General features: G+C 39.1%; 2 protein-coding genes across 3 annotated transcripts in view; one reads left to right on the forward strand and one right to left on the reverse strand.

Moving 5' to 3' along the window:
• Window positions 1-16,023, reverse strand: part of LOC136714627 (divergent protein kinase domain 1A) — a 31,114-nt gene extending 15,091 nt beyond the window's left edge. Inside the window, exons 1-2 of the mRNA XM_066692224.1 lie at window positions 15,880-16,023; window positions 15,679-15,762 (exon numbers count right to left, since the gene is read on the reverse strand). Of these exons, the coding sequence (XP_066548321.1) occupies window positions 15,679-15,732 (54 nt within the window). The 5' untranslated portion in view covers window positions 15,733-15,762; window positions 15,880-16,023. The remainder of the gene's footprint in view (window positions 1-15,678; window positions 15,763-15,879) is intronic.
• A 1,141-nt stretch (window positions 16,024-17,164) lies between these two features.
• On the forward strand, window positions 17,165-26,936 carry mtf2 (metal response element binding transcription factor 2). 2 transcript variants are annotated; one of them, XM_066691775.1, is made up of 15 exons: window positions 17,165-17,385; window positions 18,588-18,786; window positions 19,007-19,088; window positions 20,696-20,791; window positions 20,873-20,973; window positions 21,183-21,331; window positions 21,710-21,805; window positions 21,885-21,953; window positions 22,233-22,356; window positions 22,764-22,831; window positions 22,929-23,099; window positions 23,366-23,468; window positions 23,643-23,698; window positions 23,789-23,890; window positions 24,160-26,936. In XM_066691775.1, exons 1-15 carry the CDS (start codon window positions 17,381-17,383, stop codon window positions 24,518-24,520), a joined length of 1,782 nt encoding a protein of 593 aa, XP_066547872.1. In that variant the 5' UTR covers window positions 17,165-17,380; the 3' UTR covers window positions 24,521-26,936. The 2 variants fall into 2 exon arrangements, with proteins under 2 accessions (XP_066547872.1, XP_066547873.1); XM_066691776.1 differs by lacking the exons at window positions 17,165-17,385; window positions 18,588-18,786; window positions 20,873-20,973 and having other exon boundaries at window positions 19,013-19,088.
• The last annotated feature ends 7 nt before the right edge of the window (window positions 26,937-26,943 follow it).

The raw sequence follows: 26,943 nt of genomic DNA on the forward strand, positions 1-26,943 counted from the left end.
ACTGGCAATTATTTTGGAATATGAACAAAATCTGATATGTGTACAATGCACAAGGTCAAATTGGGGGAAACAAAAAACAAAACAAAAAATATGTATATATAGAGGATGACCACATAAAAGATGGGAAGATGAAATCATAAATAATGCAGGCTTGACCTGGAAAGGGGAAGCTGTAGATCGAAGGAAGTGGAAACATCTTAGGGAGGCCTTCATCCAGCAGTGGATCGATATGGCTGATGGTGATGATGTGTGTGTATATATATATATATATATATATATATATATATATATATATATATATATATATATATATATATATATATATATATATATATATACACTCACCTAAAGGATTATTAGGAACACCTGTTCAATTTCTCATTAATGCAATTATCTAATCAACCAATCACATGGCAGTTGCTTCAATGCATTTAGGGGTGTGGTCCTGGTCAAGACAATCTCCTGAACTCCAAACTGAATGTCTGAATGGGAAAGAAAGGTGATTTAAGCAATTTTGAGCGTGGCATGGTTGTTGGTGCCAGACGGGCCGGTCTGAGTATTTCACAATCTGCTCAGTTACTGGGATTTTCACGCACAACCATTTCTAGGGTTTACAAAGAATGGTGTGAAAAGGGAAAAACATCCAGTATGCGGCAGTCCTGTGGGCGAAAATGCCTTGTTGATGCTAGAGGTCAGAGGAGAATGGTCCGACTGATTCAAGCTGATAGAAGCGCAACTTTGACTGAAATAACCACTCGTTACAACCGAGGTATGCAGCAAAGCATTTGTGAAGCCACAACAGGTACAAACTTGAGGCGGATGGGCTACAACAGCAGAAGACTCCACCGGGTACCACTCATCTCCACTACAAATAGCAAAAAGAGGCTACAATTTGCACAAGCTCACCAAAATTGGACAGTTGAAGACTGGAAAAATGTTGCCTGGTCTGATGAGTCTCGATTTCTGTTGAGACATTCAGATGGTAGAGTCAGAATTTGGCGTAAACAGAATGAGAACATGGATCCATCATGCCTTGTTACCACTGTGCAGGCTGGTGGTGGTGGTGTAATGGTGTGGGGGATGTTTTCTTGGCACACTTTAGGCCCCTTAGTGCCAATTGGGCATCGTTTAAATGCCACGGCCTACCTGAGCATTGTTTCTGACCATGTCCATCCCTTTATGACCACCATGTACCCATCCTCTGATGGCTACTTCCAGCAGGATAATGCACCATGTCACAAAGGTCAAATCATTTCAAATTGGTTTCTTGAACATGACAATGAGTTCACTGTACTAAACTGGCCCCACAGTCACCAGATCTCAACCCAATAGAGCATCTTTGGGATGTGGTGGAACGGGAGCTTCGTGCCCTGGATGTGCATCCCACAAATCTCCATCAACTGCAAGATGCTATCCTATCAATATGGGCCAACATTTCTAAAGAATGCTTTCAGCACCTTGTTGAATCAATGCCACGTAGAATTAAGGCAGTTCTGAAGGCGAAAGGGGGTCAAACACAGTATTAGTATGGTGTTCCTAATAATCCTTTAGGTGAGTGTATATATATATATATATACACACACCGATCAGACATAACATTATGCCCACTGACAGGTGATGTGAATAACACTGATCATCTCGTTATCATGGCACCTGTCAGTGGGTGGGATATATTAGGCAGCAAGTGAACATTTTGTCCTCAATGTTGATGTGTTAGAAGCAGGAAAAATGGGCAAGCGTTAGGATCTGAGCGACTCTGACACGGGCCAAATTGTGATGGCTAGACGACTGGGTCAGAGCATCTCCAAAACTGCAGCTCTTGTGGGGTGTTCCCGGTCTGCAGTGGTCAGTACCTATCAAAAGTGTCCAAGGAAGGAAAAGCGGTGAACCGGCGACAGGGTCATGGGCGGCCAAGGCTCATTGATGCACATGGGGAGCGAAGGCTGGCCCGTGTGGTCTGATCCAACAGATGAGCTACTGTAGCTCAAATTGCTGAAAAAGTGAATGCTGGTTCTGATAGAAAGGTGTCAGAACACACAGAGCATCGCAGTTTGTTGCATATGGGGCTGCGTAGCCGCAGACCAGTCAGGGTGCCCATGCTGACCCCTGTCCACTGCCGAAAGCGCCTACAATGGGCACGTGAGCATCAGAACTGGACCACGGAGCAATGGAAGAAGGTGGCCTGGTCTGATGAATCACGAGTTCAAGGTGTTGACTTGGCCTCAAAATTCCCCAGATCTCAATCAAGCATCTGTGGGATGTGCTGGACAACCAAGTCCAATCCATGGAGGCCCCACCTCACAACTTACAGGACTTAAAGGATCTGTTGCTAACGTCTTGGTGCCAGATACCACAGCACACCTTCAGAGGTCTAGTGGAGTCCAAAAAAGAACCATAAAAACTTTTTAAATATACATTTGTAATATATATATTTTAAAATTTGTTTTTACCTACCGATATCCCTCTGGCTTAAGCTACAACCACTGGATTGAACTGGGAATTTAGAACTAAATCCCCCTGGATGGAATAAAGCATCTATAAGTTATACTAAAGATAGAGGACTGATACAATCTAGGGGGGATGCAACTCTGCAGGAATATTAATACAAACCAAGAGGTCTAATCTCAAGGGGGTAAGAGCAGAGATTCATCAAATTCACCTCTTAGCTTCTTTTATTACAGCCTAAGACGTAATGAGTGCTTTATTAAACCACGGGAAGACTCAAATGCAACAACTGGGGTGGTGTCTTCAATGTATTTATGCAACTCAATAAATATGCACAATAAATATGCACTCTGCACAAACCCACAGGGTCCAGAATTTGGATTCATCTGACATTTGTTTGCAGGACATAATTTTCCCAGAGTTCACCGTGAGAAGGTGATGCTTTAAAGGAGCAGGTCTAGAATGAATCTGTATTTGTGCGCCAATTGTTAAGCAATGACTTAAGCACTGAAGCAAATTGTTGATGCAAAGCGGTGTGTTTTGACTTGCCCTGTCACCTGCTATTGCAACCTCATACCTCAATCAAAGCAATATCACTTGCTGCAAAGACCAACAGTTCAATAGACACTTAATTGCTGGAAAGCGCAGTGGGAGTATGGTCTCCAGCTTTAGCCACAGCCATTTTGCTTCTGCTCTTGTAAAGTCACTGCCAGGACAAAGTGCAATGTAAGAGCCATCAATCAATCAGGGTGTGGGGATTGAGAAAGTGCTGTACAGGACAGGTCCTGTCAGAACCCCTGTATTTAATAGTATTTTCCAAAAACTAAAATTGATCGCTGACATGGCAGTTTTAAATTGACATGTTCCACTGACTACTTTGCATGAATAATTTAGACAATATAATGCTGTTCCTCCTAGTATCATTTCTAATGGCACCCTTCCCACAATCCACTGCAGTGGACGAGAAGGCGGGGGGGTTAATGGATAACTTGAACTCTATTGTTTTGTGTCAAACACACACAGAAAATCTTTCCTAGGAAGGTCTGTGGAATGGGAACATTTATTAGCTTACTGGAACTCAAGAGAATTAGCAGGTACGAAATGTTTTTAAGCTGATGGTAAACCCGTAAAACAATGTTTGTGCACATTACACTTCTTTAAAAATGCTTGCCCTGCTGGTCATATTTAAATATACTTTCTCTTATAATCTTCAATCTACTTCATACTTAACATTTTTCACCCTAAACCATTTAATTTAGATTTAATTATAGCATGTGGTTTGTTGTAGAGCTGCTGAAAAAACTGAGAGAGAAACACATCTTTGCTGTATGTGTATATTGAATTTAAGCTGTGGCTCCTCAGATGTGGAAGGCTGGTGGCAATGACCATCGAATGGTAACCTAAAATCACGGTCTTGGTGTCTTATCATTGTTGAGCGGCTCTGGGAGCTACAGGCACACAAACTTCAATGCTTTATTACTCCTCGCACTAGAACAAGCCTGCTCTAAATTGATTCCAGGAACCCAGTTAAACTCACAAACAAAATTAAATGTTTGGTATGGAAATAGAGTACAGCGACCGCAAACTCTTCAAAGCCCCAGAACAAAATAATAATCACTGTCTCTCTTAATATTAGACTTACCCTTGAGTAAATACCATTAACTTTCTGTGGAAACAGCATGTCTCACTTGGAGAATTCTTCTTTAATGCATTCACTTTGAACAGAATATTTAAAGCCCACGTATATTTATTAATATATATTTTGGCAAAAAGTGGTGTTCAGTTCCTCTGTGCATGCCTACTACGAAGTATCTTATCTTATTTAGTGGGGATGTGCAGACTGCAATGATGAAATGCTGACCCTATCTAATGATGGTACAGAAAGTACAAGAGGGTGCAAATAAGAGGATTCCAAAATTCTTCTAAAATTGGTTTAAATGACAGCGGAAAGCATTATATCACAGTACTGTCATTTTCTTCCTTGGCACATCTTAGAAAACATCCAGTACACTGTGATACAATGATGGACTGATTATACCATCTTTGTTTTATACTTTCTGTGGTGTAATGGATTCAAACAAATTGGGCTACAAACTGAACAAGCATAATCTAGTTTTATTCCACAGCTTCAAACAGCACAGAAAAACAGATTCCCTGTGTGAAACTGGCAATGATAAGAATGGTAAGGCTATAGTGGCCCATTGAGCAAGTTATTTATCCTAAAATCTCAGCAGGACACTTTTCTGCTTAATGCATGATTTAACAGTCACAGCCAGACTTGATCATTGTTTTCAATATTTCAATATATGTAAAAGAGAAAATCATAATCTTTCACAGTGAACAACTTCTATTTGAATACCAGTATCTAGTCTTTGAGCAGAATGTGACAAAAAGGTTTGGGGTTTATTTGTCATTTGCATTAAGGATTTCCAAGGCATTAATGAAATCTCCCCCACGTCTTTTACTTCTGAGACTAAAGCTGAACTGAATGAAGAGGGCCAAAGCTGATTTACAAATAAATAATCTTCCACATTTCTCTTCAAACTACACGTCAATGTTGCTGGCCAAGGACTGATCTGGATTTTATTCTTCAATGATACAATGTATAGTTTTGTTTGATGCTTGATGTTCCAAAGGAGGCCTCCACCAAATATAAACCATTAACCTGTGGAAATTAGTGGATTTTGGAGTTTCGCTGTTCAGTTTGTATTGAAGACCACTAGAGCTATGGAAGAATCACCAGATATTTCATGGAACCAGCTTGGAGAAATATTTCCCAGGGGAATCATGGTCAAACCTCACCAGTGTTTTGCGATGCAGCTTTCCCATGTTTCCCAGCGATGTGTGGAAGACTGAAAATCCCCTTCAGACTAGGTTGACTATGAATGCTGACTTTCAGTAAAGACAGAATATTAAGCTCTTTCAGGTTACTGTCAGAGCCTTCTTATTGGGAGCTTCATTGAATCTGAGGGAGATATGGATCTTTGCTCCAGCTGTGATAATACCCCAAGTGTTGTACTGTTACACAATCAAGATTGCCAGCCTCAATAATCTCACCATAACTGAATCATGCTGCTGGGTGTGAATCAAGCCCTTTCCTTTCATGTTTGGGATGAGCCTCCATTCGAAACCAACCTGTTAATCCTCAGCAAATCCCGTATCATCTCCCAGCTCCACAAAGGTATTTCATTCAGCCTTTTCAATAAGCTGGTGAAGGTTGTTTGGGATATGCGGAGAATAAGATGAATACATGACTTTCAGCATCTCTTAAGATTTTGGGATCCAACAGTTCTGCCTAACACATCCAACAACTGCCAACTCACACCCCTGACCCAATAAATAATTGCCGTCTGTATCGAGGTACTGCAAAGCAGGGTAATACAAAAATGAAAGGGGTCTGACAAACTGACAAATTAAAACCAGCTGTTTTCATGGACTTACTACTGTAGCTGCATCAGTGCAATTACAAACTCTTGTATTGAAGGAGCACACATTTCCAGAAAAGTGCATAAAAATAAAAGCTAATATTTCACATCCAGCCCAGTTCTCTTAACCAGTTCGATAAAACACTCCATCATCTTAATATCCATATGGCTCTGTAGAACGAACAAGAGAAGCTTTAATATAAAATGAGAAATTGCCCAGTAAGGAGGTATGCAATTTGCAGATAAATACAGACACACGCATTCCTCCACTTTAATGGATGTGCGTTTTCAAAGACCATCCTCGTTGTTATTGTGGTGGTCTGCATGAAGGAATTCCTTTACAAGCATTCAATAGAGAAACACGTTGCTTCTTTTGTCCTCTATCATATAACAAAGATAAGGCTATTGTTCCTTACATTCCAGTTTTGCATGACTGGAAGGCCTTGGTGTTTGAGCATGTGTCATATTTGAGACCATTTCTGAGATCCTTCTGCTTTTACCCTCAACCTTTTTACTAATTTATGCGCAGCAGACGGACAAGCTAAATATGTCAGATTGCAATACAAAATCAATCCCTCATCTTGGTATAAATCTCTCCATGATGTAGAACAGGCATTTGGGGAGGGTGCTGCAGTCCTTTTTGCATTCACAACTCGGTTAAGAATGAGCGTTAAGTGCTGGTGGGCTAAATGTGAAGCAAACCATTCAAGTAATGAATCATAAAGCTAATTTTCCATAAATGTATTCAAAGACATTTTTTTTTCTTAATCGCAGAGAGCAATGCTTTGGAAGCAACAGGAATTTATGGGGATGTTATTAACCCGGCGTGTCTAATAGCACAGCTCCAGCGAGCTATACTGGGGGAGAGAAGTAAAACTGTGCGGGAGAGTCAATAAAACACAGACAAATATACTGGTCACACTGAACCTGATGAAACATACAGGCTGTGTTCAGATGGTGACCTGCAATACATTTTCACTTTAAAGGGTGCTATGCTTTTAGTCAGGTTTTTTTTATTTATTTTTTAAAGGAGAAAAAAAAAGTGAAGGAAATTATTGTTTTCCTCAGATGGAAGATAAAATACTTAAAGGTCAAACACATCAAAAGGGTTTGCTTTTCATCAGGGTCTAACAGATCAATGTGCAGGGTGCTGACAACAACAAGCAGGCGATTCAGGTGGGCTTCATTTATCAATCACAAGCCTCCAGGCTGAGGGCACTATCAATCTTTAGTTGTTCTTTGGGGTTTTCTTTTTGCAAAGCATAAAAACTGCTTTCAAATCCCCACTGCGATGACAGGGACACTGTGACATACGTACCCATCATTCTCTGAATGGCTTTGATGTGATATAAACAATCCATTTCACCCGCTGATCCATATTTCAACAAACTGATCAATGCAATGCTTCTTCAGATTTCCTCTACTTTACATATGACACATGAGTGTGAAATACATTCATATCAATTTTAAATTAATAAAAACTGCACTACTTAAAACACCCCAGTGCCAATTCTAATCACAATATTTTATTGATAATCAAATTTCAAACCACAAAAGTAAAAATAACAACAATAACAATAATAATAATTGCAAAATAGTGAGGAATTATGTTGCATTTTTTAATTCTCTTCTGCATGCTTTATGCTGGGTGTTCATTCAAAAGACTGCCTTGTAGTGGCTTGTCCTTTCAGCAGTTGTTTTTATTGATTTGAAACTCTACAAAAGCAAGACACAAACATGTCTTGATGGGTACTGTAGGAAATGCTGAATTTGTTCCTGATTTTTGCCCATGCTGATTCTGTTACACAAAATACTGCTTCACTGACTACTGTCTCTGATGAAAAGGTTCAAATCAGTGCACAGTGGTCTCTGAAGGAGATGTGTCTTCTGTTATTTCAGATACAGCATCTCAAAGGATTCATTACCAAACTGGAGTGATAGGTCTTTCATGCTGTGTCAGGAAAGCATAGTGACTAATAGCCGTCCTGTAGTCGCCGATGGGAAGAAAGGACTGAAGCCTTGACTGATTATTAGTTAAATGAAAGTTGCACACCACCCAAAACAAAAGGTCAAATGTTACATTTTTACTTACATACATGTGCTTCTTCGTTATTCATTTGTGAAAGTGAAATTAGATCTAAAGACTGCAGGAGGATACACACTAAGCAAACAATTTAGTGTTGGGGGCTGAGATTGCAAGTGCTTTCTGCTCCCACCTTTGATTCTAAATGTCAGATATTTTTTTGAACACCACCAGAGGCTGTGTAATGACTTTCCTTTATCAAATTTAGCAGCATTTCCTCTCTCCTTTTGTCTCTTACGGTACAATCAATCCTAGCGAGCCCTTCTCGGCCGTGCACACACACTCCAGGGTGAAACAAATATGTACTCTGGTACTGTTTCAAAATCCCATCATACTTATGTGTTGTTGTTTTTTTTCCTTCTTCCTATTGGCTTATTGAATTGTACCATGAGATCGTGGAGGAAGCGCCACAATACATTTTTATACGGACACATCTGGATCCACAAAGTAATCAGCACAACTTTACTGACATCAAAAGCCATCCCCATGGATTTGCATGTATTCTGGGCAATAACTGCAAACAACAAGGGAAATTACAGGCATTCATGTGGAATTAATGCAGGTCATATAAGCAGAACTAAAAACAAAATCTATTACAGTGAGTCTATAGACGTTATACACCCCAACCACATAGATGAGGCTTACTATCCCCTGAACAATCAGTACAGTCTTTCTATTTTACTAACCAGGTGTATTCAGTGGTACAACAATACACAAACCCACAGCAAACATTTATATGAGCTATTGTGCAACATAAATACCTCAATGCTTATCAACAGTCGCTATGCAGACAGTTTTACACTGGAAAAGAAAACTCAAGACAGACATTGATAGTATGAGAACTTGGAGCAGGAATTTATGTGGTTTATGAAGAGGTGATGAAATTGACTTCAAGAGTAGACTGTCCAGCACCATAAATCATTTATATTTTTAATGTTAGTGTGGGTCCTGAGGCCGCCATATTCTATGCAGAATCACGTCTGATCACATAGGCAGCAACAGACATGAGAACGCTGGGTGGCCAAGTCCTTCCAGAGGAGGAACATGAGACTGTAAGTGGATACCAATGCTTTCAAGCAAACCACAATGATCCTTTAGTACAGCCTAACTGGCAGGTCCATCTTTTACATGTTTATGCAGTGAAATCTTCTAATCTAATCCTTCTCCTGTCACACATGGAAGGAGTCCAGTGGGAGTTTCCAGTGAGACTTCCCATCACAAAAGCCCTGGCCTAGGATGGCCCACTTTGTAGGTCTCTGTTATTAGGAGTTCAGTTCAAAAAAGCTGCTACTGCACAGAATCACACTTCCAGGAATATCACAGTGTCTGCTGGACATTACCCCAGGTTATTTCATAGCATTCCCATTAGCTATCCCAATGCACTCTATTGTTTTCACATAGCTTAAGACTATGAATGGCCTCTTCAAAGTCTCATTCAATTGACCAATTGTGATGCTTCATAAAGCAAACTAGACAAGTGCTAGAGCTGGACGCTCTCTGCCAGTGGAGTCTCTGTGCTAATAAGCTGCTTAGTTTGGTAGAAGAACGTGCTGGCTGCCAGCTCTTGATAACCCTGGTTAAGCTGCATCCTGTATGCAGGATTATTATACTTCTGGCAGATAAACAACCGGCGGAAAAGTGTATTCTCAGCTGGACTGCAGCATTCTCAAGGCTCTGAAACCGATGCTCCTGCTCAGTGTGTGCGTGTGCGGTAATTAAAAGCAAGACAAGTGTGATTATTACCCTTTCACGCTGTGATGCCTGATGTACTCCAATTGCCTAAAAGCCTAATCAGGAAAATGAAAATTAGGCTTCTCCTAAAAGGCACCAACCCACATATCACACCCTGCACTACTGTTCATAAAAGACAACCCTGATTGGCTTCATTTTAATAATTAAATTCTGCAATAGTGATCCCACGTTTGGCTTGAAATTAACATGGCAAAGAAACTTAATGATAAGTTATTATGAAAATAAGAACCCACCATGACCTAGGACCAGTGCCCCTACTGCAAAAGGAAATCCCACCCAGTGCCCTAGTGGCAGGCTTCCTGTCAGGAGGTCATCTGAAAAGTCCTGCTGCTATTTCCTGATCTAAAGTACTGTATCTAAACAGGAATTCTGCTAAAAAAAAGACTTCATTTTCAAAAGCACTCTCTCCTACCTTAAAGACCCCAGCTGACACCCTAACAAGAATTTTTAAACCCAATTACTTAAAGATAGGCTGGTCTGTTGCATGGTAATGTAATCTCTATCAACCCCAGAGTACTTGAACTTAAAAATATTGTCAGTTGAAAGACCTTATGATTTTCCTGTTGTTGTAATCAATGTAAAATAAAAACACACACATACATATTTATATATTGTCAGTTTCAGAAACATTATTCAGTGGATCTTTTAAGGTTTTCTGCAATTAGGCAACACAACAATAAACCACAATCAAACATGCATCTACGGTGAAATGTAATATAAAAGGAAAATGTTTTTCATGCAAGTCCTCAGGGAAGGTGCTAGTAGACTGCAAAAAACAATCTTTTATTGTGTGTCACTCATTAGGTTGGTTTATGTCTTGAATGCTGCGAAGCCTCCTGTGGCCGCTGTCACATTGTGTTTAAAAGTGACCTTCCAGTTCACAGCCACGAACAAGGGGCAGTGCGGAAAAACAAACTAAAGCATATTTTTGCTTCACTTGTCAAGAACCTGATGTGACATGAGCTCTCGGTTCTAAAATGAAATTAATGAATAAACAGCTGTATCAGGAAGTGTCACTCAGATTCAATGCCTGTACGTCTTTACTTTTAATCAGAACCAGATTAAAACGGTTTCACTCAGATAAAACAACTTCCAGCTAAATGTCATAGTTCTTTATAATTGTCTTATATCTATTAATTGGAAGTCACAAACTCCAATCCCATATATAAATACAAGAGGGGACCAAAGTAACACAATAAATAAACAATAAAAAGCAAGCAATAAAACAAAATATATGTTAAAAGAAATAAAACCTTATCTTAGGGGTAGAGCAACAGAACTATAACTGTACATTACAGAGGATAAACCACAGGACAATTGGAAACAACGTTCACTTTCCAAGGTCTAATTAATTTGTTTGTTTTCTTGCCTGAATCAAAAGCTCAGAAGTCGCCAGATGTGTTTGTTTTGTTTTGCATCAAATCTGAACTTTTCAACATTCATGCACTGAATACAGAATCAATGGTTTTAAGGTGATCAATCCCTCAGACTAAGAGCAGTTGCAATGGAATAGTAATGTGCAGAAACTAAACATTAACACAAGCAAAAGGTCACAACCCAGCTGACTTTGAAAGCTGCTGACATGATCATATGGGAATGGTGCATAGTGCCAGACAGGCTGCGAGGAAAACAGTGGAACATTCAATGGGCGTTCGTCATAGAAAATTAAGAACTATCGTCCTTGCTATGATATAGGCTACTATTCCTGTTTTTTTCTTCTCGTAAGTGAACTTATATTTTTATATTTGTCAGGTGCCTCAGCATGATCAAAAGTTGTCCCTTGCCCAGATTCCCTTTTTTTTATTAGATAATCATTTTTTTATTATATCATCCAAAGGGTGTGATTTATATCACTAATAACAGACATTCTATGGCGATCTAAGTATCTGCAGACACCCATTCATCATAAATCCTCCTTGCTTCAATTCAGATTCCAGATTCAATCAGACTTGTCTATTTCAGACACAAAGGAAATAAAAAAAATAAAAACGACCCTGGACCAACATTTAAAAATGACCGAGAACAAATGCATAAGTTATAATATGTAGGCTATGTATTAAGACAGTGGTTTTCAAACCGGTCCTGGAGTATCCCCTGCCCTGCTGGTTTATGTTCCAACCCAGGTTTTAATTGCTTAATTGAATCCTTAATTGACCTAACAAAGCAATATACCATTCAATTAAGTAATTAATTAAGACCTATGTTGGAACAAAAACCAGTAGGGCAGGGGATACTCCTGAAAACCCCTGTATTAAGACATACCACAAACCCACCCATAGGGGACACTGTTGAAATGAGCAAATGTGACTTTTTATATTTTTTACAAACATTTATTTGTGCATTTATTATTGGATTGGATTGGATTCTTTTATGAATCGGCCTGTAGTTGCATCCCCTCTGAAAGGGCTGAACATTTATCCAACACAGCTGCATTTAGAGGCTATTACCTCTCTATGAAATAACGTGGTCTCTTTATAATAGGTTATGTTCTACAGAAAACCATCTTAGCTTGATAAGTTTATTTACAGTGGGGGAAAAAAGTATTTGATCCCCTGCTGATTTTGTACGTTTGCCCACTGACAAAGAAATGATCAGTCTATAATTTTAATGGTAGGTGTATTTTAACAGTGAGAGACAGAATAACAACAAAAAAATCCAGAAAAACGCATTTCAAAAAAGTTATACATTGATTTGCATGTTAATGAGGGAAATAAGTATTTGACCTCTTCGACTTAGTACTTGGTGGCAAAACCCTTGTTGGCAATCACAGAGGTCAGACGTTTCTTGGAGTTGGCCACCAGGTTTGCACACATCTCAGGAGGGATTTTGTCCCACTCCTCTTTGCAGATCCTCTCCAAATCATTAAGGTTTTGAGGCTGACGTTTGGCAACTCGAACCTTCAGCTCCCTCCACAGATTTTCTATGGGATTAAGGTCTGGAGACTGGCTAGGCCACTCCAGGACCTTAATGTGCTTCTTCTTGAGCCACTCCTTTGTTGCCTTGGCTGTGTGTTTTGGGTCATTGTCATGCTGGAATACCCATCCACGACCCATTTTCAATGCCCTGGCTGAGGGAAGGAGGTTCTCACACAAGCTTTGACGGTACATGGCCCCGTCCATCGTCCCTTTGATGCGGTCCAGTTGTCCTGTCCCCTTAGCAGAAAAACACCCCCAAAGCATAATGTTTCCACCTCCATGTTTGACGGTGGGGATGGTGTTCTTGGGGTCATTCCTCCTCCTCCAAACACGGCGAGTTGAGTTGATGCCAAAGAGCTCGAATTTGGTCTCATCTGACCACAACACTTTCACCCAGTTCTCCTCTGAATCATTCAGTTGTTCATTGGCAAACTTCAGACGGGCCTGTACATGTGCTTTCTTGAGCAGGGGGACCTTGCGGGCGCTGCAGGATTTCAGTCCTTCACGGCGTAGTGTGTTACCAATTGTTTTCTTGGTGACTAAGGTCCCAGCTGCCTTGAGATCATTAACAACATCCTCCCGTGTAGTTCTGGGCTGATTCCTCACCGTTCTCATGATCACTGAAACTCCACGAGGTGAGATCTTGCATGGAGCAACAGACCGAGGGAGACTGACAGTTATTTTGTGTTTCTTCCATTTGCGAATAATCGCACCAACTGTTGTCACCTTCTCACCAAGCTGCTTGGCGATGGTCTTGTATGGTCCCATTCCAGCCTTGTGTAGGTCTACAGTCTTGTCCCTGACATCCTTGGACAGCTCTTTGGTCTTGGCCATGGTGGAGAGTTTGGAATCTGATTGATTGATTGCTTCTGTGGACAGGTGTCTTTTATACAGGTAACGAGCTGAGATTAGGAGCACTCCCTTTAAGAGAGTGCTCCTAATCTCAGCTCGTTACCTGTATAAAAGACACCTGGGAGCCAGAAATCTTGCTGATTGATAGGGGATCAAATACTTATTTCACTCACTAACATGCAAATCAATTTATAACTTTTTTGAAAGTTCTGGATTTTTTTGTTGTTATTCTGTCTCTCAGAGTTAAAATACACCTACCATTAAAATTATAGACTGATCATTTCTTTGTCAGTGGGCAAACGTACAAAATCAGCAAGGGATCAAATACTTTTTTCCCCACTGTATTTTACAGAGCCCAAACACTGGCCAAGGTTATTATGCATTACTATTACAATGCATTGTGTCCAGCCAGCATTCTTCTGGTTTTACCATCACATCAGTAGACAATTCATAGGACATGGCATTATAGCAGAGGACATACGCATCCTGTGGGGAAAGGACTGCACCATACCGAACAATCATCAGCGAATCACCATGACCTCAAACAGAAACATTTAAACTTGTTTTGGGGGTTGTTTCTTTGTTTAAGAAATAAAAAGTTCCAGACACATTTAAGTCAGTAGGGAGAAAATAAAACTACTGCAAAACAAAAGAATAATAACAAGTGCATGCTTTTAGCAACCACAGGTTTTGTAACTGATAGCAATAAGAAATGTTGAAATTCCAGTCTGTTTGCATGACTGGAATGATCCTGAAAACCCTGTTTGAGATATAGAAACTTCAAATGTCTATTTCTTTTCTGCAACTATGCACCAGGTTTGTGTGAGAGTACAGAATCTCAATGTCTTATACATGAGTTTTGTTCAGACCATGAACCAGGACCATCTTGGCTATTGCTGCAGTTTTTGCAGAAAACATAACGGTGGCTAGATCTCAGCAGCCCAAACCATCATGTGTTCTGTAACAAGCAAAAAAAAAAAAAACTCTATCTGAAAGTGCACACATGATTGGGCTATGCGGCCTGAGTGTCCCATGCTTTGTATTTAGATATTTAGACAGTCTTGATATTTTTCATGGCCAGTCATTATTGTATTCTATTCTCTCCCCACAACTGCATTTACAGATCAATGCCAGCAGTGAATAATAACACCAGGATTGGTACACTGTGTTTAGAACATACCCTTAGAATCGGAAACACAGTTAACATTGCAAATTATGTTTTTCAGCAAAAACAGGAACAAGGAAAAATGCCTTTAACCACACTATCCGCACTTTGGTCATTTTCTGTGCAATGAGCAATACAAACTGGCTTAAAAGATGTGAACATAATGGTGATGTATGTACTAAAATTAGTTAGGAATAGTATTAAGTACTTCAAATACATTTTACTTTAGAGAGCTGAAGGACTTGCTACCCATAGAACTTGTTGCAAGGTTTCTGTATGTCTCATGTCATGATTAATATTGTATTAGACTTCAGTGTCTAAACCCTTAAATCTTATCTAAAGATTTAGTTTTTCAACTGCTGCATAGTGCCAAGCAAAGGTTTCAATGTATCATACTTAAGCTTACATTATTTTATATTATTTATTTTGCGGATTTGGTTTTTCTTCATAGGGTTCACCTATGTTATGATCATTATATAAAGTTATTTGCAACAGAATGCATACGATATAAATGCATTTAATATAATAAGTTTATATGGCTTTTCGGCGTTTATTTTCTTCTCGCACGAAAAAAAAAAAAAATCTGTCGAGCACAGGCTTACAGTAAAATATTGTTGCTACAGCAACTATCAATGGCTAGAGAAGAACTGACGGCAATGTTGCAAATGGGTCATTAACAGCACAGTTCCTCCACATATGTCCGTAAATGTGTAATTTAAACATGCAATGCTGTGCAAGTTGAGCGATCGGTGCACGACTTTGCACGGTGCACTTAATCAGAACACGAAACTTGCAAAGACCATGACATCATTAGAAGGATTTCCTTAAGGGTTTCAATGCCACACTTCATATATGACCGGGAAAGTGCAAAGATGGGAAAAGTTGAAGCCCACTGCACAGCCGCTGGCAGCCCCCCACTGTGTCAGCCCCCCGGCACAACAGATTTAAACGCAACTCGGACGCGCGGTGCTCGGACCTGCAAACCGAGGTGAAAACTGCAAACCAGATCCAGATGTCACTAACTGTTTCCCGATGGCCTACCTGGATGTAGTACGGCTTTTTCAGCCAGGCCCATGAAAGCAGACCCCTCGCCATGGCAAGAACAGCACATCTCACCACACCAACCTGCGGAAAGGAGACTCCGGATTAGTATCACGGCAAGCGGTTAGTTTCCCACGTCTTCGCTACGCCTCCCGCAGTGAACCCAAGCACTGCCGTATTATCAAGTGCTGTGTGTGTTACCCAGTCATGCTTGATCCCCCGTTGGACAAGGTCTGTGTAAAAAATGCCTCCGGTGTGGCAAAAAAAAAACACCCCCTCCTCCGTGCCTGCTTCTCAGCACTGCAGCTGTGCCGAGCAGCCCACCGCTGCATACTTCAGTCTTGTGCGCCGAATAAAGGGGCAGAGACGTCGGATTTGGCCGACACAATATGGCTCGGTGTCAGAATTGTGCTTAAAGGGGAAGAAGGGGGTTCTCGCCACTGCGTTGTACAGTTAGAGTCACGTCTCAGGGCAGCTTTTCAACTTATTGTTGCATAAAACAAAACAGCCCAGCACCTGGAAATATACATTATTCACCAGTACTGTCCATAAGTGATGGTATTAAACCATTGTAAGTCACCCTGCTCAAAATGACACACACACACACACACACACATATTTGATAATAACAGTACAGATCTGATGCTGCTGCTTGTTGAACCCACATGTGTTTGTGCAGCACTTGCATATTTTTTTGTAATGCGATCATTTCACTGCATGTGTTCCTGTGGCATACCTGATCTGTAACAATTCAGTGACACGTGTTATTAACATTTGTTGTATGTGTTATTGATTGTACTTATTTTCCAGACCCAACCGCAGAAGCTGTGCAGCCTGGGTTCTCAAGGGCTGCATCCTAGGTTTAAAATAATTACAATTACAATTCTGACTAGTGCATGCAATATATAGTTTCCTCCTGGAAGATAAAACCAAGTTGAACAAGGGGGGCAGAAGTGATCTGATCTTATTAAAAGCATTATTCTAGGAATTTGACTTTGATTACTGAATATGAGATGCAGAATAATCGTCCACAGCGCCCACGGGTGGTGAAGATGGGGAATATTTACAGCCATGTTATTGAAGCAAAAAGTAATTTAGCCTAGACTAAATGCGAATGCGAATCACACTATACAAGTTGTACAAATGAAAGTACTTTGCTACAGGCAGTGATTTTACATTCATCAAAATAATAATGGATAGTGGTTGCTTTGCACTCAACGCAGGGAGTTTGCATAACGAATGGCAGTCAGTATAGGATTAGTTAAAAGCACACAGCTGAATTGTGTGGTTGCATAAAAAAAAAAAAAAAAAGTACCCAAGTGTTACTCAAAGTGTCCGGGATGTCTTTATCATCTAGACGCATCCACTTGCGCACATGTGCATTTGTTTGCGACTGCAGAAGAGAGAAGGTTCTACTTTACGGAAGCCGAGGAGTGCGAAATGTCCAAAGTCCAGACGCGGCGAAGAATGTCCCAGAATGCAACGGACTCGCAGCGGGAAACCAAAATGGCGAATGTATTGGGGGAGAGCGACCCGTTTGTAATTTTCTAACACATTTTGGCCGAGCTCAAATATCCTAACGGGACGGGACTGCGGGTCAACGGCAGTAGAAGAAAACGATTTGGGAGGGAGAGGACAAAGGATCTCGGTGCAGGCCGACTATTTTGCTATATGAGGCGATTTGACCGGCTGAAGTGACCGAATGAGGTGAAATTGGTATCCTGTTTTGTCGGGAGTGGGGGGGTTTGTTGGGTGGCTTTTATCACTTGACGTTACTGCCGGATAAATATATGTACTTTTCACGTCATGCTTGCGCTTGAGCTGTTTTGTTCGTGGTATATATTTCACGAATGAACCCGCTTTTTTAAAACACGGGCGATGTGTTGTGGTTTAAGTTTACTGGGTCGCATTTCATTGTTCGTTTACATGACAAAAGGTTTCTGTTCTGCAGGGGAGAAGGGAACACGCCTTATCAGTACCTGTGTAAACTACACCCAGGAGCCTGTACACATTATAATGCAATGCTACACGTGTTAACATCAGTTTGTCATTGTAAAATTAACTCTTAATATTGTTTGATAGATAAACCATGAAGCCTGAATATGTTATAAACAAAATGCCGTTCGAACTTGTAACTTAATCGCGAAATAAATGAGAATATTTAACCCCCAGAAATAAGCCAATACCGTTTTATACTGGTGAATCAAAGGGATATACTCTTGAATCTGTACAGCCAGCATTACAATCTATCCAACTTTGCACACAATTGCAAACTTGAAACGGTGCAATTGAGCATAAGTGTAACAGTAAAGGGAGTCAAAATAAAAACGGGAGGATCGTATTGATTTTAATATACATCTGACTTAGAAATGATAGTCTACCCCCCCTTCGTTTTATAAGCCAACATGGTCTTGTTTCAGGATTTCCTGGAGGAATGGGGGGAGGGATTCATTATTTGTGTTGATCATAGAGGCATGTTTTTAATATGTAATCGTTAATATTCTATCCTCTATAATCAGGGTATGTAAATATTAGCATTTATTTCTTGGCAGACGCCCTTATCCAAATTACACAAGCATTTAGTTCAAGATGTGCATAAAATAATGAGGATTGGTACCATTCATATACACTGAATCCTGTGACCAATGACCATGCTCAATGATGCTCACACAGTAGAGAAAATAAATCTGAGCAAGCTATAAAATAATAAATAAAAATAATGTTTTGAATAAAATGTAGCAAACCAACTTTCTGATTTGACTCCTGTGGCTTAGCATACAATAACATAGAATGTGTGTGTGTATATATGTACACACACGTATGCGCATATACTCTTGTTGAAGTAGAAAAGTTATTTTGTCCTTGTGTGATATTTTAACTCACCTACCCCCCACCACATTTTTTAACAGAGACACAACGGGAGCAGAGAATTTTTCTGTCCACAAAAAACCACATTCCAGCAGGAACCATAAGACACCTGTGTCCTTGGCCAAGCTGTCATTCAAGGATGGACACAGAACGAGAAAGCTTGCGAGCAAATTTGAAGAGGGCCAGGATGTCCTAGCCAGATGGTCAGATGGCTTGTTTTATCTGGGAACTATCACAAAGGTAAGATTCTTGAATAGTCACTCATTGGTACGAGTTCTTAATCATACGTTACTCAATACCTATATTTTTTAATCCTGTCCAAATTAGCTGTTAGCTGCTCAGTATAGATCTGCCATGATCATGCTTTTTAAGATCTTAACCCTCATTTTGGAATCCAATTAAAAGTAAAACCTAAGTTTTATTTTTGCTCCATTGCATGATATCAATATTTATTTTTCAGATAAACAAACACAAACATAGCTGCTTTGTTGTCTTTGAAGACCGTTCGAAATCCTGGGTTCTCTGGAAGGACATACAAACTGGCAAGTGTATTTTATTCTTTTTTTGCTGAATGCATGTGATGTCTACTTTTGTAGCAAATCCATCTTGTGTTATTGACTGACAACCTCATTCTCCTTAATTTTTTCATTGCTGTTCAGTTATCTTGCCACAGAAAATGAATGTGGTTGTATTTTTAAATGGAGAGATCAGCATAGAGACATTGTTAGGAATTTTTTGTATCACTGTAATACAGACTCAGGTTGGCATGTTCCCTGTGTATCCTTCAAGCTTCACAATTTTATGATTATGGCAAAATATTTGCAGATTGTATTTTTGTCAATAATTTATAACCCATGCATATTTAATTCTTAGTTTGGTAGGTATGTTTGTAATTTAATGTTTCCCCCACCTTTGATATACAGTGAATCAGAATAATTTGTCAGTAGCAAGTTGAGTTCTTCCTCAATGTTTGCGCTCTTCTCTATTGAGATATCAAATCTATATTGTTTATATCAAATATGTTTTCTTAATTCATACACTATAAACACAGTATTAACATTGGACATATGTATTTAATCCTTGAAGACTTTTCCTCTTTACTATTTTTTTCCCTCCTAAAAAAATACATGGGTAATGAATATTCTTTTGGAGAAGTGAATTACATATTACACTTGACTTGGCCTGATCATGGTAGGTTATTCTGTGGCTAATCTGTATAAGACCTATACACTTTCACTTTCTTAAGTATCGCTTTATACCTCTCTTCTCTCCACAGATAATTCCCAAGGAAGATCTACCTTCAGAACCTCAATTTTTAAGTTTTAATTTCAGTCTTTTCTATTTTGGGATACATTTTCTTTTGATGCCTTTCCCTCTCTTTATTTCCATATTTTCAGTTTTCTGTTCTATTTAGCTCAAGTTATGTTTAATTTGTCTCTAAGCAGTTGACAGACTGCAAGGCATCCGGTGACGTGATTAGGGAAGGTATTTTGAAGTCTGTGTCAGTGTTCATGTACGTAATCTGTATATTTACTTTGCCTGTGTGTGGTATAAACACCGTTAGATGTCCTTTGTGCATTGTAAAGCCAGTCTTGCTTCAGAAGCACTGGTGAAACTACATTGGGGTGAACTCAGTTTTGTAGGCAAGGTTTATTTTATGACATCCAACTAATTTACTCCGAAAATCTCCTTTGTGCACGAGCAAATGCGTTTTATCAGACTAAATCTTCTGAGAAACTGCTTTGCTCCTCTCTGTAAACTATAAAATCAAGAACGTAAACTACAATCCAGAAACTATTTTGATCCAAGCACGTTGGTTGCCTGCATTTTTGGCTTATCTTTGTGTGTGTTGTTTTTCTTCGTCTGCGCTTCTTGTTGCTTAAACTAGTGTCTTTCATTTAGTGTCAGTCCCCCCCCTACAGAACTAAACTACATTTAGTCAAACAACTTTGATCTTATTTGGATTTCTTTTGATCAGCAAAAGAAGTGCTGGGATTGAAATCGGCTCTGAATTGTATGTCCTTCTTTGTAAACCTTCATTGTTTTTCTTTTCATAAAGATTCCCAGACTCCCAGATGAAGAGATTAAATAAACCAAAACCGACCTATGTATCAAAATACACAATCTCACAGTGACCCTGTTGTTTTAGGAGCCAGCAGCGGTGGGGAGATGGTCTGCACGATATGTCAGGAGGAAAGTTCAGAGGCACCCAATGAAATCGTCATCTGTGATAAGTGCGGGCAAGGTAAACCCTGACTTCAGTTTGTGAGACAAATGAATACATCAAACTGGACTGCTGATTGAAAATGCCCTCTTTATATCACAGGTTATCACCAATTATGCCATGCACCAAATATCGATTCCAGTGTGATTGCTTCTGATGACAAGTGGCTATGCCGTCAGTGTGTGTTTGCAACTACAACAAAGGTGCAAAACATTACATTTGAACTTAAATAAATGTAAATATCCATCTGTATTTCTGTTTTCTACATCTTATAGGTATATAAAAAATAAATGTCTTGTGGATGTATATACTCTTTTGGCTTTTGTTTGTAGTTGACATTTTAAAACCCATCTTTATTAATTCAATTTAAGGATGTGTTTTGAATTCCTGTTGGTGTGTATTTTTCTTTCAGAGAGGAGGTGCTCTAAAGAAAGGACCGAATGCCAAAGCCCTGCAAGTCATGAAGCAATCATTACCATACGCGTTGGAGGACCTTGTGTGGGACGAGGGCCATAAAACTAACATCCAGCAATGTTACTGTTACTGTGGAGGCCCTGGCGAGTGAGTGTGTCGTTGTTTACCCTGTCAGGTTAATAAATCTGCAGTACCAAGTTTGTGTGTGTGTTTTCATAAGGCTTTTACCACACCCACTACTGAAGGGTCCTTTCTAGTATTTAAAAAAACATCAGCTTAGCACACTATTACATTGAATTAGTGCAGACATAGCCAGTGTCCTATGGTTAATTTTAACAGTCTGATGCTCAGTCAAAGCACCTACTCATGTGTGTAAGTTAGATTTATTACTGACACCATAAAATACTCATAATTCATAAACAGTATTTTGATGTTCCTTAATGCAGGTCCTTGTCTCATGTGTGTGTGGGTAATTGTATCAATGATGAACCACAATCATTGAATTAATGTTTCCTTCTTTTGCAGCTGGTATCTGAAGATGCTTCAGTGTAGTAAATGTAAGCAGTGGTTTCACGAGGCGTGCATACAGTGTTTTCAGAAGCCAATGCTCTATGGGGACAGGTGAGTGTGTGCCCTTTGTTGGCTACATTTTATATACATTTTGCTCGTATCAAACCTCAAACAATCTTTCTTGTCCTAGGTTCTATGTATTTATTTGTTCAGTTTGCAATTCTGGACCAGAGTACCTCAAACGTCTGCCGTTAAGATGGTAAGTCTGAATTTATTACAACCATTTGAACTCGTGTGGAATAGTAATTACACTACCACATCCATAGGAATGCTTGCTTGACATATTGGAAATATTTACGTCCTAATCATGTCAAGTAAAAGTTTTTTTTACTTCTGTTTACTTACAATTTCTCAGCATTTTCTCCTTTCTGAATTGAAGCTTGATAACATTTTAATGGAATACAATTACGACTAAACTGAAATAATAATGCCAGGCATTAGTGGGCATAATTGCATTTTAAATGTTCTCTCCTCACAGGGTGGATGTGGCACATCTGAGCCTTTACAACCTAAGTGTTATTCACAAGAAGAAGTATTTTGATTCAGAGTTGGAGCTAATGGCATACATTAACGAAAACTGGGACAGACTACAACTTGGAGAAGTAAGGCTTTTTTTTATTTTTTTATTATTTTTAGTCTCGGGGAAGTGTTTGAGTAATTATGAGGTAAATGCACAAGATTGCATTGATTCAATTAACTAAAACATTATCTTATTGTTTTTCTCAGTTTGGCCTTAAGCTATAATAACCATGTTGGCATTACAGTTGGGTGACTGCGTTGTTAAATTGCATTGATTTAACAGTGATTTTGGAGGACAAGTATTGAACATTGTGAAGTGTAATTTTAAGGACTCGGATTAATCAAATGGGGATATTTAGAAAGTACCCACATTTTATAACTATTTATAAGTTTAGGAATTAAATACATTATGCAAAAGTACTGTGACATCAAACATTAAATGACAGTATGAATGTGTTGATAGCAACATTTATTTTTATTTCTGTTTCAGCTTGGGGATACCCCCAAATCTGAAAGATATGACAGTATTCTTGAAGCACTGAATAAAAACAAAACCATGTAAGTTCCAATGTCTAATAACCTTTTTTCTTTCTTGCTTATTTCTTACTTGTTGACATGGTGATTTTAACCTTTCTCTTACTTTGTGATTTTTAAGGTTTATGTCTGGAAAGGAAATCAAGAAAAAGAAGCATTTGTTCGGGCTGAGAATCCGCTTTCCACCAGCGCCTCAGAACACGGACTCGAAAACCGAGCGAGAGCCAGAGAGGGCTTCTCACGAGATCAAAATCAAAGGCAGGAAGTCCACAAAGCCCATTCCAGATACCAGGTCAGAGGAGTCATTCAATGAATGCCATTAAACGCGATCAGTGTGAACAACCTTCATTGTTTTGGACTTGCGGCCTCTTAATACAACATGTGAGACTGTTGGATCGTTGTGCTTAAATTGTTGTTTTAAGTTCTAATCAACCTACTTTAGTTAGGAATCCTGATCGTTTTTTAAATCGTTTATTTAAATAGTGAATGTAATCAGTGTGTTTTATTTTAAGTGCAGGAAAAGGTCATTTGTCCTTATTTTGTGTGTTTTGTTTCCAGTGAGTTGACAAATGGAGTAGTACGGAAAGGAAAACGAAAGCATGTGGGTCATGCACTTGAAACAATTGCAAAACTGAGACGGTCTGCTGAACTCTCGTCCCAGGTTAGCAGTTCATGTTTATCTTGTTGAATTGATACCTGTAAAGATTCCTTTTAATTCAAGAAAGTAAAGCTTTGAGAGAGGTGTCTGTCTTTCTTTGCATACGTGCTTCAAGGTGATGTTGTACACGTATGTACTTCAAGTCTTCCCTGAATCATAAACTTCTTTCTATAACAGGTCGAGAAACCATTAGTGCCAGAGAACAACACGTTAGATCTACTTGCTTCTAAGAGGTAAGCCTTTCGAGCTGAACTAAGTAATTTTTGTCTGTTTGTTTTTGTTATATATGACTTAATTGATTTTTCCATTTCATGCTTTGGCAGAAGTGATAAGTCTGCACACTCTTCAAGTACCTCAGACGTGGAATCGATTGGTGCAACGAGTACCACTGAAACTACCTCAACAAGCATTTCGAGACAGTCAAGGTAATGAACTATCTTGAGATACCTCTTTGGGTCATGTCCCTTCATAGTACTTAACTTAAATGACCCCCAAAATCTGCTTTGTCTTTATTTAATCAAGTATTAGACATGTTAAGTATTGGTGAAACAAGGGTTGTTCAGTACATATATTCATTAAATACACTCCAAGCTATTCATATAGAATACTCAGTGGAAGTACTAAGTGGAACCAGAATGTTTTGTTCCTCAGTTCATCATAATGTACAACATATGGAATTATGTTATTGCTGTAGTTTGTGTAGCTTGGGCAGAAGGACCCGCACAGGCAGACTGTGGCCGATCACTCACCCCCCCCTGAGGAGAGGGAGGCGGCGAGGACGGCGACCCAGACGTGCTCTCCAGCCCCCGAACCCCGAGATCCCCAGGGAGCAGGACGCCAAGGACCAGTGCCAGTTCCCGGGACTCAACACGGACATTGTTCACAACCTCGACCAAGACTCGCAGCTCAGTCATCTGAAGAATTCAATCACTAATTACTTCGGAGCTGCGGGGAGGATGGCCTGTGGAGAGAAGTACCGAGTCCTGGCCCGTCGGGTCACTCTCGATGGAAAAGTGCAGTATCTCGTGGAGTGGGAAGGTGTTACTGCTTCATAAGCTTATGTGCGCTCATCTGCGTTTATCTTGTCTTCTGGGGGCACGTAATGCAACCGAGAAGGAATAATTTATGCCAGTGATTTATTTTCTTTACTTTTTTCCTGAAGCTAATTGAACAATAATTCATAGAAACCAGCTGAGAAATGTGAAAGGGTCAGTGTTAAATCTGTGGAATTGTGATACAATAGCTATACTTTGATATTGGTTATGGTTTCACAATACTCATTTAATGTGGCCCAATGGTGGTCAGATGGTTTAAAGCTTTGTTTTCATTTACCTCTGAGATTGAAAAGTGCAATTTGACTGCAGCTTCCTATGCCATAGTTTCCTGCAGCAGAATGTAAAATTCTGTTTGCAACCATGGTTATAAGGCGTCTTACAATTATAGTTTAATATGCTGCTGCATGTAATTTTATTATCCCTATTAGCCACTTTTTATATGCCTTAGATTCAGAGCAATGACTTCTGAACACAATTTATGATTTAATGTTTTCCCAGTATGCATATTGAGAGGAAGTTGTTCTGTGCCTGTTAATTTGATGCACACATTTCGATCAGAATTAAAATAATGCTTTGTATTTTCCTTGAACAAAAGGGGACGAGCGGGAGGTTTAATGTTGCTTTCAACTCACTCCCAGTGGCAACTGAAAACAAGGCATGATGGATTTGCTTATCTGTCCTGAAAGTTCTGCAATTCTTCCATAATCTTGACAATTAGCAGTATTACTCCGCCAGATTTTAATGTTTTAATTTTATTTTAATCACTGGGAAACAAAATAATTAGATCTCGACAGTCTAGTTTGGAAGCCTTTTTTTGAGTGAGAAAATTGGGAAGCATAATTAGTGAATTAGCATAAAAGTTAATTAACCTCCAAAGTATTTAATTTACAGAAAAGTGTTCTTGGCTCGTTAGTATTTAAGTCTTAGCATATTTCAGTTGAAAGTTATCACAGAGCTACAATATAAAACATTAAAGATATAAGATCTGCAAATCACTAATGGAAAAAGCTACATTTCATTCTGACTTTCAAGGGAATGTTGAAATGGTTTTCTTTAAAGAGTTTGTACAGGATAACTGATATTTCTCACGCAAATGCAATATCGGGTGACTTTTGTATGCAATTACAAAATGGCTTGAAAGAGTTCTGTAAGCATTTCACTTATTGTACACTTACATGCTATGAAGCTAGAGGTTAATGTTGAGAGCAGTGGCATAATGGTGCATTCATTGTACTCTGCAGTAATGTGCAGTACATGCAATTATACACCCTGGACTTTGCAAGCTCTTGCAATCTTTTTCTGTTGATGGCCTAATATATTTTCTTGCTTGATTTGAATTTTAGTATCAGTTTCCTATGCAAAGTATTCAACAAACTTAAAACATTGGTCAGTTCTTAATATTACAGCCTAGCCTTACCTTTACTTCAGGAACAGTATTTGCAATATTTTACAGATACAACTTACTCAGGCTCTTCTCACCGGTGCTATTTATTGCTTTCACAACAATGTGCTCTTAGAATCCGTCTACAGGTACAACTGGGATCACTTACTGGTTCTTTGACTCTCAGGATGCCATCTGCAACATTACTGTAACAATTACATTAAGACCTCTTTGAAAATGCGATGCATCATTTCTCTATAGGCATTGATGTTATTTTTCCCTTCTTGCCAGAATTCATGCTCACTGTCAAACATGAGGTATTCAACAGTGTAGAACAGTCAAGAGGTTTCTGTACTGTGGTGTCAATTTTTTTTTTTTTGTACGTTTCTCAATGGAACATGATTAAACGCATGCCTTCTTGATTTAGAAGTTACTCCTGGAGTTCGCATACATCAGCTGCTAAACTGGATTTGCTTACAATTTAGTAAAATGGTCCTATAATTTATAGTGCACATCCTTCTTGCATATTATTTGGTTTCTAGTTAAACACAAAATCAGCCTTCAATTTTAATAAACAATCGCCATGATCCATTAGCAGTACATTTCATTGTCACTTTCTTAGTCCTGTTTGCCCTCATGTAACAAATTGGAAACAAATGATGGCTTTTGTCCTGTTTTGTTCATGCCCGCCATGCAGTTTAATTTGGTTTTCCCAAGAAGTTTCTTTGCTGTATATACTGTTCAATGTTGCTCTGCTGTTTCAGTAGATTAATTGGTGTAAAGTGTGTTGTACTGAATGAACAGGGTTTTTGAAGAGGACATATCCACTTGAGGCAGCAGTGTTGTACCTTGACATTGATACCTCCTTCTTTTTTTAATAAAAAAAAAAACTAAGGATTTTTTTATATATATATTTACATGTAAAGAATCTTTTTTTTCTGTCTGTTGTTGTGCCAGTGCTAGACTCAAGCTTTTTGTTTTCTACTGGCTTTGAACAGGCTTCTTCAGCCAAAGAATAAAACCTCTATAAAAACATTGTTTT

This window comes from Amia ocellicauda, chromosome 19, assembly GCF_036373705.1.
Source record: "Amia ocellicauda isolate fAmiCal2 chromosome 19, fAmiCal2.hap1, whole genome shotgun sequence".
Taxonomy (NCBI): domain Eukaryota; kingdom Metazoa; phylum Chordata; class Actinopteri; order Amiiformes; family Amiidae; genus Amia; species Amia ocellicauda.

What these genes read in the sequence shown, in the direction of transcription:
- mtf2 (XM_066691775.1), top strand. An exon ending in TACTGTGGAGGCCCTGGCGA is followed by an intron (nt 21,332 to 21,709) that starts GTGAGTGTGTCG and finishes CTTCTTTTGCAG; the next exon opens with CTGGTATCTGAAGATGCTTC. An exon ending in ACAGACTACAACTTGGAGAA is followed by an intron (nt 22,357 to 22,763) that starts GTAAGGCTTTTT and finishes TTTCTGTTTCAG; the next exon opens with CTTGGGGATACCCCCAAATC.